Genomic DNA, 14197 nt, shown 5'->3' with positions numbered 1-14197 from the left:
ACAGAGGCGAGACGTGACAGAGGCGAGACGTGAGAGCGAGAGACGAAAGAGAGAGCGAGAGACGAAAGAGAGAGCGAGAGACGAAAGAGAGAGCGAGAGACGAAAGAGAGAGGGAGAGTGACGAGAGAGAGGGAGAGTGACGAGAGAGAGGGAGAGTGACGCGACAGAGAGTGAGAGACGAGAGAGAGTGAGAGGCGAGAGAGAGTGAGAGGCGAGAGAGAGATGAAAGAGAGAACGACGAAAGAGCGAGTGACGCGAGAGAGCGAGTGACGCGAGTGACGCGAGGGAGAGAGAGACGCGAGGGAGAGAGAGACGCGAGGGAGAGAGAGACGCGAGGGAGAGAGAGACGCGAGAGAGAGAGAGAGACGCGAGAGAGAGAGAGAGACGCGAGAGAGGGAGAGAGACGCGAGAGAGGGAGAGAGACGCGAGAGAGGGAGAGAGACGCGAGAGAGGGAGAGAGACGCGAGAGAGGGAGAGAGACGCGAGAGAGGGAGAGAGACGCGAGAGAGGGAGAGAGACGCGAGAGAGGGAGAGAGACGCGAGAGAGGGAGAGAGACGCGAGAGAGGGAGAGAGACGCGAGAGAGGGAGAGTGACGCGAGAGAGGGAGAGTGACGCGAGAGAGGGAGAGAGACGCGAGAGAGGGAGAGAGACGCGAGAGAGGGAGAGAGACGCGAGAGAGAGGGTGAGAGGCGAGAGAGGGTGAGAGGCGAGAGAGGGTGAGACGAGAGAGAGAGAGAGAGACAGAGACAACGAAAACGAGAGAGAGAGAGAACGACAGACAGAACGAGAGAGAGAGAGAACGAGAGAGAGAGAACGAGAGAGAGAGAGAACGAGAGAGAGACACAGACAGACAGAAAGAGAGAGACCCAGACAGAGAGACAGACAGAACAAGAGAGAGAAAGTGAGACACAGACAGAACGAGAGAAAGTGAGACACAAAACAAGAGAATGACACACAGAAAGAGAGACAGAGACAGAGAGAACGAGACACAGAATGAGATAGAGAGAGACACAGAGCGACAGTCAGAACGAGAGACAGAGACACACAGAGAGAGACAGAGACAGAACAAAAAGGACAGAGAGATACACACAGAACGAGAGAGAGGCAGAACGAGAGAGAGAGAGAGGCACAGACAGATAGACAGACACAGAACGAGAGGTAGAGAGAGAGACAGACACAGACATAGAGTAAGATAGAGAGAGAGAGAGAGAGAAAGAAAACAAGAGAACGAGAAAAAACGAGAGCACGAGAGAAAACGAGAGCACGAGAGAAAACGAGAGCACGAGAGAAAACGAGAGCACGAGAGAAAACGAGAGCACGAGAACACACACAAGAGGATGAGAGAAGGAACCAAAAGACAGAAAGTACTTGACCTCATTCTCACCAATCTGGTTGCTGCAGATGCATCTGTCTGCGATAGTACTGGAAGGAGTGACCATGACACAGCCCTCGTGGAGACAAAGTCCCATTTAGGTAGCTTCCATCTGCCATGCTAAATGACCACGGACAGATCTAAAGACTCAGGACTGGACAATTACAAGGAACTGTGGGCCATCAGCCACAGCAGATTATACTTCAGCGCAACCTACAACCTCATGGTCCAATATATCTTCCATTATGTCAGGGCATCAACCCTGGTTCAACGGACCGTGCAGGACCATATCCAGCTCTGAATAGAGGTGAACAATTTAACAGCTCATTGGAAGAGGAAGTTTCACAATATCCTCATTCTCAATGACAACATTCCAGCAATAGCAGTTCCAGAACTTGGTACATCCATATCCAAGCTGTTCCACTACAGCTACAATGGCTGCATCTATTAGATAATGTAGAAAATTGCCCAAACACACAAGATGCAAAAAAGGACAAATCCAAATCTGCCAATTACTGATCCATCTATCTGCTCATGTTCATCAATAAAGTGATACAAGGGGTTTCAATAGGGCTGAGAAGCAGTTTCACAAAAACCTATTCAATGAAAATTTATTTAAGTTTTTCCAGGACCACTCAGCTCCTGATTCATTGCAGCTTTGATTCAAACATGGACAAAAGAGCTGAACTACAGAGGAGAGATCAAAGTTGCTCCCTTGATGTCAAATCCACAGTTGACCAAGTGTGGCATCAAGGAGTCCTTGCAAAATCAAGAATCAATGGAAATTCGGAGGGGGTTTCTATTGGTTAGAGTCATATGAGCCTAAAGGAAGATATTTATGTGGTTGTTTGAGGCCCGTCATCTGAGCTCCACAATATCAGAGTTACTCAGGGTAGTGTTTTAGACCCAGCCATTTCAGCTTTATGACCTTCCCTCCATAATAAAGTCAAAAGTGGAAAAGTTCACTCATGGTGGCACTACATTCAGCAGATTTGCAACTCCTCAGGTACTGAAGCTATGTCCAAATGCAGAAACACCTGAACAAATCCAGGCTTGAGATGCCAAGTGACAAGTAACATTCATGACACACATGTACCCCTGCATTGCCATCCGCAACAAGACAGAATCTAACCATCATTCCTTGACATTCAATGGTATTACCATCACTGATTCCCTCACCAACAACTTCCTGAAGGCTTACCATGGACCAGAGACTGCAATGGAGTAGCCTTACAATTCCTGAGACTACAAGAGCAGGTCAGATGTCAGGAATTCTGCAATGAATAATTCATCTCCTGACTCTCCAAAGTCTGTCCATCATCTACAAGGCGCATGTCAGGAATATGATGGAATGATCCCTCTTGCCTGCAACAACACTTAAGACGCTTGACACTACCTAGGGAAAAGCAGCTTGCTTGCTTCAATTGCACCTTGTTAAACATTCACTCCCTTCACTACTGACGCATAGTAAGGCATTTCAGACAGCACTTTCCAAACCTACTACCATCTAGAAGGACAAAGACAGGAGAAAGAGTGGTACATCATGGTACTTAAAACTGGTAACATACAATATCATATCTGTCACAATTACTAAAAACAGTATTCCATTAATTGATGAGTGGAAATGATTTATACTCCCAGAATATATCCTCCACATTACTAAAGTATTTTTGACAATCTGATAAGTCAAGGATTATGCTGTAGGAGTCTGGCAACAAATTTGGAAAGAAAGATTAATTTTGTTGGAGCAGATGGTGTTGTATTATAGTTCTGATAAATGGATCTATGTAAAAATGTCTTTTACTAACAGCACTTTCATGGAATTACATTATTCTATACCCACTGCTGAGTGAGTGAAAAGCTGTAATTCCTAAAGAGCACCAACACCCCAGGTTCAACTCCAGCCTCAGGCGACTGTCTGCGTGGAGTTTGCACATTCTCCCCGTGTCTGCATGGGTTTCCTCCGGGTGCTCCAGTTTCATCCCACAGTCCAAAGATGTACAGGTCAGGTGAATTGGCCATGGCTAAATTGCCCTTAGTGTTAGGTACATTAGTCAGAGGGAAATGGGTCTCGGTGGGTTACTCTTTGGAAAGTCAGTGTGGACTTGTTGGGCCAAAGGACCAGTTTCCACATTGTAGGGAATCTAATCTAATCTAATCTAACTTAAACACAGCCAGTTAATTTCAGGATAGATAAGATGCTGCCACATAATTCCCTCTAGTATATATCAATAGATAAAAGGGAAAACTACTGATCAAGGCTTACCTTATTCTGAGACTGAATCAATTTTCCTCCTTCCCGGTCTGTCAAAGCTACCAGAGTTTTAAGCTCACACACCCTGTCGAAAGAAAACATCAGAAGCACTAAACTTAGCACTTTAATTGTTTTTAATCAGCTGCACAATATCTCTCAAATTTTATATTTAGGAGGAATTTATGTTTTGAACTTCCTATTTTCTATTGCTCTTTAGAGTTTCAAACATCAAAATACCCTGCTGAACCAATATTTCTGGCACATATTAAAGAATCTAAGACACCATTCCAAGCAGAGCAGCACCAGAAACTAGACATTTGCATCCTCCTCAATGAACACAATCAACAATCAATTATTTAGTCACTTATCTTAGCTGTTTGTTTTCCAATACATAATACTTAATTCATTGTAAAAGTAGTTTGTTGCCGAGTGGTTTGGAATACAAATAAAGTAGGGCAATTTCTTAAACAAAAACAGAAAGTACCGGAAGTAAAGTACTCAGCAGTTCTGACACCATCTGTGGAGACAGATTGATGATCTTATCAGAACTGAGCATGGTGCATTTTGTTCTTGTTTCACAGTCACAGATGTACAGCACGGAAACAGACCCTTCTGTCCAACTCGTCCATGCCGACCAGATGTTCCAACTTAATTTCGTCCACCTGCCAGCAACCGGCCAATATCCCTCCAAACCCTTCCTATTCATATAAGCATCCAGATGCCTTTTAAATGTTGCAATTGTACCAGCCTCCACCACATCCTCTGGCAGCTCATTCCATACACGTACCACCCTCTGCGTGAAAAAGTTACCCCTTAGGTCTCTTTTATATCTTTCCCCTTTCACCCTAAACCTATGCCCTCTAGTTCTGGACTCCCCGACCCCAGGGAAAATACTTTGTCTATTTATTTTATCCATGCCCCTTAATTTTGTAAACCTCTACAAGGTCACTCATAAGCCTCTGATGCTCCATGGAAAGTAGTCCCAGCCTGTTCAGCCTCTCCCTATAGCTCAAATCCTCCAACCCTGGCAATATTCTTGCAAATCTTTTCTTAACCCTTTCAAGTTTCACAACATCCTCCCTATAGAAAGGAGATCAGAATTGCATATAATATTCCAAAAGTGGCCTAATCAATGTCATGTATAGCTGCAACATTGACCTCCCAACCCCTGTACTCAATACTCTGACCAATAAAGGAAAGCATACCAAACACCTTCTTCACTATCCAATCTACCTGCAACTCTACTTTCAAGCAACTGTTTGGCTTTGTCTAATTTTCCCTGGAAGGACTTAATCTTTTTATGGCAGTAGTGACCAATACACATCTCTGAAAAAGATCTTTTGGATTGTGATCTCATGTATAAACCATAACTTTGAGCCAAGTGCTCATGATAAATGATTAGTTTCTAGTAGAATGCCAACAGCAGAATAGCAACGCTTATTGGCTCAAGTTTTAATGTTACTCAAATTTATAGACACCCTTTTTCATTTAGGCAGCTTATATATTAGAAAGAACAAAGTACTGCAAATGCTGAAAATCTAAAATAAAGAACAAACATTCTGGCAGTGTTCACTATATTACAGAAAGGGAGAAAATGAAAGTTTCAGGTCAATCACCTTTCATCATTCTATTTGGTCAGGTCTTTGCCACTCAATGACTGTATCGACACCATGATTTAGACTGTGCTGTACAGACAGTGACACCTTGCTCCTTACTGAAACGTTCCATAACTTAATCTTCCTAAATTGGTGGTTTAGCATGTGTTGCCAAATTGTGCTTTTGCCTCTGACCCTTCTCCTTTGGTACCTTCTCTTCCTTCCAACATATCAATTTATTAGAATTCTCATCTCAATTCTTTTTACCCATGATCTTTCCTTTCTCTGCTACTACAGTGAGCAATCCTTAGTTCTTTGTGATTTCAACATTCAAAGCTTCCACTGTCACTTCTCTGAACTCCCAAACCACTCCCTCAATACAAACAGTCTTAGTCACATTTAGGCTACTTCTCGACCTTGCCATCTCTAGCGACCTCTCTATGTTTATGGAAAAATTATCTACAATCACTTCCTTGCATTCCTCATCACCCACAGCCCATAACCTCTTTCCAATCTCACTTTATTTTGCATCCATCCCTAGAAAGTACTTTTCTCCAATTCACTTACAAATGTTGCTGCATGAATCAGTGTGTTGCTTCCTGAAGTAGACACAGAATTACAGTCTGTGAGCTAAACCCTATGACTTAACACCCCCATATTTAACAAATTAGCTAATCTCCAACTAGGATGTAGGAGAGATACAGCATTGTGACCTTGTGTTGCACTGATACTGATGAGCCAGAGACCTGGGTTTAAGTCCCATCTGCTCTAGAAGCGTGTCATAACATCCTTGAACAGCTTGATTAGAAAATATCTAGGAAGTAGTTAGGTTGGAAGAAAATGGCTGGATAGAAATTTTACCTTTGATTATTATCCAATTACCACTGCTGGAGACTCACATGTAGATATTACTTGGGTGCAATATCAGATTCACTTGCTTAGTGGAGTAACCATGAATTAAGTATCCAAAAGCACTAAACAATTAAGATGATAAAAGGAGAGGAAATAAACACGACTATTATTATTAGAGAAGAAGGTACGAGGAAAGCTAATGAGGGCAAAAGGCTGTTAAGTCTCCTGGACCTGTTGGGTTGCATTCTTAGATTTTAAAGATGGTAGTTGCACGGTTTGTTTTGATTCTGGAAAGGTCTAGAGGATTGAAAATACCAATGTAGTACCCTTATTCAAAAAAAAGGGAGTCAAAATAAAGCTAACCACTGGCTAGTTAGCTTAACATCTATAATTGGAAAATATGCGAGTTCTGTTGTGAAGGATATAAGAGCAGGGCATTTAGGAATATGTATGATCAGAGTCAGCACGGCTTACAGTCATAGAATCGTACAACACAAAAACAGACCGTTCAGTCCAACTCGTCTATGCCAACCAGATATCCCAAATTAATCTAGACCCTATTGCTGGAATTTACTCATATCCCTCTAAAACCTTTCTATTCATGTACTCATTCAGATGCCTTTTAAATGTTGTCACTGTGCCAGCCTCCATCATTCCTCTGGCAGCTCATTCCATATACACATTACCCTCAGCGTGAAAGTTGCCCCTTACATCACTTTTAAATCTTTCCCCATTCATCTTAATCCTATGCCCTCTAGTTTTGGATTCCCCTACCATGGGAAAAATACCTTGGCTATTCACTGTATCCATGCCCATTATGATTTTATAAACTTCTATAAGGTCACCCTTCAGCATCCGACACCAGGGAAAATAGCCCGAGCCTATTCAATGTTTCCCTCTAGCTCAAACACTTCAGCCCTGGCAACATCCTTGTAACACTTTTCTGCACCCTTTCAGGTTTACCAACATCTTTCCTATAGCAGGGAGACCAGATTTCAACAGTATTCCAAAAGTGGCCTAACTGCCATAACATACATCCCAACTCCTATACTCACGCACTGACCCATAAAGTCAAATGAAACCAAAGTCTTCTTCACTAGCCTGTCTAGCTGCAATTCCACTTTCAAGAAACTATGAACCTAAGGTCTTTTTGCCCAGCAACACTCTGCAGGGCCCTACCATTAAGCATATATGTCCTGCCCTGATTTTCCTAAAGGTAACCCATCTACCTGACGACATCTGCAGTTATCAACCTTCCCGAAACTGCCATCCATTGCATTCCCCGGTTCCTGTAATTTTGTCATTGCCACCTGCTGCTGCTGCTTCAACAGATCCAAGCAATCAGAGAAAATTCGCAATCAAACCCACTTCCTACAAGCATAATCATCAAGAACACTGAAATTAACCCTAATCTTCCACATCCGACAGGAAGAGCACATCGCTCTACTAAAGGCCAACTCTGCATCTTAATCTACAGACCCAGGAAATCGCACAGTCTTACTGCTCTGAAAACATTTCACAAAAAGGAAATCATGCCTGACAAATTCATTACAATTCTTTGAGGACATAATAGAGGATAGATAAAGGTGAACCAGAAGGGGTAATTTATTTGGATTTCCAAAAGATATCACAAATAAGATTACTTAAGGTAAGAGTTCATGATGTTGCGGGTAGTATATTAAGCACGATTAGAGAGTAAGGAGAAAGTGAGGACTGCAGATGCTAGAGATCAGAGTTGTGAGTGTGGTGCTGGAAAGGAACAGCAGGTCAGGTAGCATCTGAGGAGCAGGAGAATCAATGCTTTGGGCCTAAGCTGATAGAAAATACAATTGTGATGACAGGGGCATTTTAAGGATGGCAACCTGTAACTAATGGAGTGCCACTGGGATCAATGATAGAGCCATAATTATTTGCAATATATATTGTCTTGGGTACAGAATTGAAGGTACTATCGAGTTTGCAGATGACTGAAAAGTAGTTGGGAAAGCAATTAGTTAAGATGATGCAAGGAGTTGACAGAGGGATACAGCCAAGCTAAGTGAGTGGGTGAAAACTTGGAAGATGGAACATAATGTTGCAAAACTTGAGGTTATGTACTTTGGCAGGAAGAATATAAGCACTGACTATTATTTAAACATGGAAAAGAAGACTGCAAAAGGGTGCAGCACAGAGGGATCTGTGAGGTCGTTGTGTACAAATCACAAGCATCCAAGTTTTTTTTAATTCATTTGTGGGATCTGGTTGGTGAAGAGGAAAGGAGTCCTCTTCCCTGAAGACCAGTAGAAGAGGCCACACTACCACAGCAGACTGGTTGGAGATCACATGGGCCAGTGCCATCTCTGAGATAAGACTGACTGGCTAATGCCACAAGAAAGTGTTCTGACGGGGAAGTGTTGTGCTCTGTTCTCTGCTACCTCACACTTGGCAGACAGCCTTGACTGAGGACTGCTGCACAGCATGGCCATCTGACTGGTTGCGAGACTGTGTATGCTGCCAATACAAGGCATTGCAGGGCAAGACAAGGAATTCCAGTAGGGACCAGGTGAGTTCATGTGAAGGAAAAAATGGACCAGCCACAGTAGGTAGCTTGGTCCACACCATGGAATGGGTTCCTGTTTCTCTGCAATACCTGCATCCAATGCAGACATACAGTGCTGTCAGTGTGTACTGCTAGACAAACCTGCCTTTGAAGATGCACTGCTAGTGCATTTAAGAATACCAGGATAGTGGCAATGGCACACTGAAGGTCAAGTGCCTTTGATTGTGGCGTAAGGGTTCCTCAGGGTGGTGTTGGTGGTATGTGTCCTGCTGTACAGTTTTTCCACAGGCAAGATATAAGTCTTTTGGAGCAAGTGATGAATTGAAGCCACCAAACCCTGCTCTAGTTTCCATATCAACTTTTCCTGATAGCTAATCTGTATGCTAAGTTTGGTAATATTGTAACACAGTATTAAAAAGGCATTTAAAAGTAATGAGTGTTCATCGAGCTGGGAATTTGTGTTGCAAACGTTTCGTCCCTGTCTAGGTGACATCCTCGACAACGAGCACCCGAGCTACAAATCTTCTCCCAAACAAGTAATGAGTGTGAATTAGAGCTCATGTTTCCCTCACGATCATTTCACCATGTTGTTTGACAAAAGCTTACAAGATGCAGTGAGGTCATCTTAATGTTGAAACAGACCTCAGTCAAAATCTCACCTGATTCTGTCAATCATTTTGTCACAGTCTGATAAAATTCTGCCTATAATGGGCTTAATTATCCATTAAAGGAGTAGCAGGTCATTTTGAAGATAACAGGGCAGGTCACAATGTTACAGCTCTGCATTCGGTTTTGAGTTTGCACAGCAGTAGTTGATTCCTGGGAATGAAAGGGTTCTCTTTGGCAGAATGGTGGAGTACTTGGACCTTTAGATATCGGCAATTTTATTAAACACTTGAAGACTCTCAGGGGGCATGACTGAGTGAATGCTGAGAGGAAGAAACTGGAAAGGAGGGACGAAGCTTATTCATCTTTGGATTTTTCTATGCAAGAGAGCAATGGAGGCCGGGTGACTGAGTACTGAGGCTGAGTTGGACAGATGAGTATTCTGAAGGGAATCGTGGAATTATGGGCAGGAAAGTGAAGTTGAGAGCATTGTGATCAACAAGATCTTATTGAATGGCAGAACTGGTTCAAATGACAAAAGAACACAGCTCTGTTCCACCTTCTTAGGCATGTTCTGCTAATGCTCACTTTTAGGCTCTGTTGCGGGCGATGGCACAAATGATCAAAGACGAAGGTGGCCTGAAGACTTTCGTGTTGGAATGTAATTATCTCGATAGTAAATTATAACAAGCGATTTTCTACGTTAATTTCCAAACTGGTTTGTTTAATATAACATTCACTATCTCAGTGTAAAGATGGCGCACTATGTACTGTAATCAGCTACAGCATCTCTCACCAACTCCGCATTACTCACAAATTCCGAGTAGTGGTCAAGATATTGTTTAGCTCCAAAAGGACAGCGGTTCTTTGTTGGTTGAGTTCGGACTCCGAGTCCATATCCCTCTGGTCTCGACAATAGCCTAATTTCCCAGATCCTGCGCGGGTCTCTGCCGCCGACTCACTCCAGGCCCACTCCTTGACACAAGCTCACCGCTACCCCCGCGGTGCGTGCTGGGAACTGTAGTCGCGCGGGCTCGGGCTTCATCCTCGAGAACTACAACTCCCATCATACCGTGCAAACCATCTCCATGACAGCAACCGGCGACGGTGATGAGCAGCTGCTCTGAGGAAGCTCGAGCCGGGGCATGGGTTTACTCCAATCAGCGTGAGAGGGAGAGGCGGGATTTCTCGCACGGCCGTTCAATATTAAATATTAACGTTGGCCATTGGCGGGCATGACAGAGCAGCGGCATTGAGGCGCCGTGTAAATCTCCTGCTTGTCCGCCCTGTGGGATGGTCAGTACCCGCCCCTCTGCTGTGTGTACGGTTGTCTGGGAGTCCCGCTGGCCAGCCGGTGCTCAGTGCTGGTGCAGGGACGCTCGCCTACTCTGGGGTTAAATGTACATTCAGTCAGGCTGATAAACAGGGAGGTACAGGAGACTGAGGTGTGAACCTGCACGACACAGATAGGGGAGTCCCGACTGTGCATGGAAACCATGGCAGGTCCAAAACAAGACAGCAAACCGGGCTTCGTCATCCTGATAGCTCACATCAATATGGTCATATATTCTACTTGCTTCTGGATCCAGACCGGAGTCATGCCTGTGAGTAACAAAGTGCCTTTTACTGTGTGATCAGGTAAAATGCAGTACAGTGCCCCCGGTTTGCGCAATGCTCGGAGTTGGCGTTTTTTTAAGAGTCTGCTGAGTCATGTCACACGAGAATTGCCTTTTGCGTGCTTTCATTTTCAAACTTTCACTTCTAAATGTTCCATGATTCAACGGACTGTCTAAGCTGCAAAGGACTTAAAACCTAACTTCTTAAACCTGGACACTCGCGAAGAGGAAGTAACGCAGAGTTTGTCATGCATCTAGAGGTGATCGAAAGTTACATAATGGTGTTGACGAACCAGGATGTTTGAACTGTCTCTTGGAAGCAACTTTCCAACTGAACCCTCTCATCTGCTATTTTTCTTATCGCAGATAAGTTTCCTCTCTTCCCATAACTGCAACTTGTAAGTTCTCATTGAATCTACACATTATTCCAAACGGGCTATTCCAGATCGTAGCAATCGTTACACAACGTGTGGGCAAATTACTGCAGCTGCTGGAATCTGTATCCTAGAAGCAAAAAAACAATGCTGGAGATCACAGCGGAGGAAGTGAGGAATGCAGGTGTTGGAGACTAGAGTCGAAGAGTGTGGTGCTGGAAAAGTACAGCCGGTCAGGCAGCATCCAAGTAGCAGGAGATTTGATGTTTTGAGTTAATTTCTCACCATGAATGGAACTGACAAGGCAGGCAAGATGGCAGTATGATGCACTGACCTTTTTATTGCGGAGGCCAGATGCCAACTTGCTGACACCACCTCCTACTACCCCCACAACCACAACCCCACATCTCATGACCAAGCCATCACCTCCTTGACCATTCACAACCTTATCACCTCAGGTTATCTCCCATCCACAGCCTCCAACCTCATATCCACAAACCTGACTGCTCCGGTTGACTAATTGTCTCTGTCTGCTCCTGCCCCATTGAATTCATCGCTGCTTATCTCAAATTTGTCCCGTTCCCCCTTGGTCCAGGAACTCCCCACATTCGTTTGAGACATAGTCCGCTCTCTGTACCTCCCATGACTTTTCGACTCTTTGGTCCCCAAAACCTCATCTTAGCCATGGACGTCAGTCCATCTACACCTGTATCACCTGTGAAGAAGGCCAAAAAGCCCTCTGTTTGTTCCTCTCCCACTGACCCAGCCAGTCCTCCTCCACCACAACTTAGATTTGATTTGCGCAACTGGTTCTCACCCTTAACAATTTCTCTTTTTGAATTCTCCCATTTTCTACAAACGGGGGGAGGCTATGGGTATCTGCATGGATCCCAGCTATGCCTGCCTCTTTGTAGAATACTTAGACCAATCCCTCTTCCAAAGCACCGTTCCCCATCTTTTCCTCTGCTACATTGTTGACTACATTGGCGCTGCCTTGTGCTCCCATGGAGTTGAACAGTTGGAGGAGACCACATAGAGAACAGTAATCCTTTGGAGCCTTGGATGGACATGAGTGGGTAGGTGTGGGTGCAGGTGTTACACCTCTTGCAGTAGCTGGGGAAGCTGCCAGGTGTGGAGAGGGGTTTGGCCATGAGCGTGGACTGAAGGAGGGAGTCGTGGAGAGAACAGTCCCTATGGAATGCAGGTAGGGGTGGAGAGGGAAATAGTTTTAGTGATGCAGACTGACTAGGTGGTGAAAGGCTTGAACACATACACCAACACCTTCCACCCTGATCTCAAATTCACCTGGACCATCTGCGACACCTCCCTCCCTTCCTGACCATTCGTCTCTGGTGACAGACTCAACACTAACATCTATTTCAAACCCACTGACATCCACAGCTACCTTGACTACACCTCCTCCCATCCCCTCTCCTGTAAAAATGAGATCCCCCTACTTCCAGTTTCTTTGCCTCTGCTATATTTGCTCCCAGGACAAGGAATTCCATTGCAGGATATCCCAGATGTCCTATCCTTCAAGGACTGCAATTTTTCCTCCCCCATGATCACAATGTCCTCAATCATGTCTCCTCCATTTCCCTCGGCCCTCGAACTCCACTTCTCTCCAAATCCAATGCATCATCCTCTGCCATTTTTACCACCTAAAGTCAGTCCACACCACAAACTATTTCCCTCCCCACCCCTACCTGCATTCCATAGGGACTGTTCCAACCACGACTCCCTCCTTAGGTCCACGTTCCACACCAAACCCCTCTCCACACCTGTGGCTTCCCCAGCTGCTGCAAGAGGTGTAAAACCTGCGCCCACCCCTACCCCTTCAAGTCCTTCCAAGGCCCCAAGGGATTATTCAAATCTGGCAGAAGTTTACTTGCATATCCTCAAACTTCATTTACTGCATTATTCATTTTCTTATGTGGTCTCCTCCACATTGGAGAGACCAAGTACAAACTCTCAGAATGGTTCAGGGAACACATGCTTCAACAGCTCCGTCAAACCCCCACCTACTGGTGGCCAACCATTTCAACTCTTCTTCCTGCATCCAAATGACCTGTCCATTGTGGGCCTCCACCACCTAAACAAGGCAACCCACAAACTGGAGGAAGAACACGTAATCCTCCGCCTTGGGAGCCTACAACACACAACCTCAACATTGAATTCACCAGTTTCCAAATCTCCCCACCACCGCCCTCCTGACCTGACCCACCTGTCCATCTTCCTTCCCATCTATCTGCTCCACCATTGCCACCAACCTCTTACAATCACCTTCTACTTGCATCTACCTATTGTAATCCCACCTTCCTTTTCACTAGTCACACCTCCACTCCCCTATTTATTTCACAGCCCCCTTCCCCCCCCCTCCCCAATCTTGAAGAAGAGTCCTGCAGAAATGTTGACTCTCCTGCTCCTCGGATGTTGCCTGACATGCTGTGCATTGTCTAATGCTACACTTTATCGACTCTGACTCTCCAGCACCTGGAATTTTCACTATCTCCTTGTCGCCATGGATGCTGCCTGACTTGCTGTGATCTCCAGCACTTTCTATTTTCAATGACAATTGTTAACTTGGTTAAAAAGAACTTCCTTCAGTGACACAATTTTTTTAAAAATCTGCAGATGCTGAAACAAAAACGAATTGCTGAACAAATTCAGTAGGTTTTCTCGCCACATTTTTTTTCTATCCATAGATGCTGCCAGACATGCTGAGTTTGTCCAGCAATTTCTTTGTTTCCTTAGTTCCTTCTTTGGTTCTTTTGCCAATTGCCACGTTCTCCTTGAAAATTTTGCAGTCATTTCTGAGATTTATGTTATTGGCAATATAGAAACTTATAATGTTAAGCTGTTGAGCCCTCACGTTGCAGGCCTATTCCCTTCTCATGTTTTGACAAATTATGTAAATTTTTTTTAACACTCCAGTCTTCTGGCACCTTCTCTACATCTAAGGAGAATTGGAATATTCTGGTGAGAACC

The 14197-nt window shown here is 44.5% G+C and overlaps 3 protein-coding genes across 8 annotated transcripts in view; 2 read left to right on the top strand and 1 right to left on the bottom strand.

The window, feature by feature from the left end:
- tssc4 (tumor suppressing subtransferable candidate 4) overlaps positions 1–10213 on the bottom strand; it is a 34970-nt gene extending 24757 nt beyond the window's left edge. Inside the window, exons 1-2 of the mRNA XM_060838809.1 lie at positions 10034–10213; positions 3640–3712 (exon numbers count right to left, since the gene is read on the bottom strand). The gene's annotated coding sequence lies outside the window, so the exon portion shown is untranslated. The remainder of the gene's footprint in view (positions 1–3639; positions 3713–10033) is intronic.
- Positions 1–10346, top strand: part of LOC132824542 (octapeptide-repeat protein T2-like) — a 29192-nt gene extending 18846 nt beyond the window's left edge. The window contains exon 3 of the mRNA XM_060839175.1: positions 10206–10346. Coding sequence (XP_060695158.1) covers positions 10206–10346 — 141 coding nt within the window. The remainder of the gene's footprint in view (positions 1–10205) is intronic.
- slc22a18 (solute carrier family 22 member 18) overlaps positions 10315–14197 on the top strand; it is a 116116-nt gene continuing 112233 nt past the window's right edge. For 4 of the 6 annotated variants that reach the window (XM_060838802.1, XM_060838806.1, XM_060838808.1 and 1 more), the window contains exon 1: positions 10315–10823. In XM_060838802.1, the coding sequence (XP_060694785.1) occupies positions 10707–10823 (117 nt within the window). In that variant the 5' untranslated portion in view covers positions 10315–10706. Of the gene's footprint in view, positions 10824–11069; positions 11096–11170; positions 11234–14197 lie in introns of those variants that run through there. The other 2 variants (XM_060838805.1, XM_060838807.1) reach the window with 2 other exon arrangements.

Source organism: Hemiscyllium ocellatum, chromosome 18, assembly GCF_020745735.1.
Source record: "Hemiscyllium ocellatum isolate sHemOce1 chromosome 18, sHemOce1.pat.X.cur, whole genome shotgun sequence".
Lineage (NCBI taxonomy): Eukaryota > Metazoa > Chordata > Chondrichthyes > Orectolobiformes > Hemiscylliidae > Hemiscyllium > Hemiscyllium ocellatum.
Note: the sequence above shows the minus strand (reverse complement) of the source record. Positions and strands in the feature narration are given on the sequence as shown.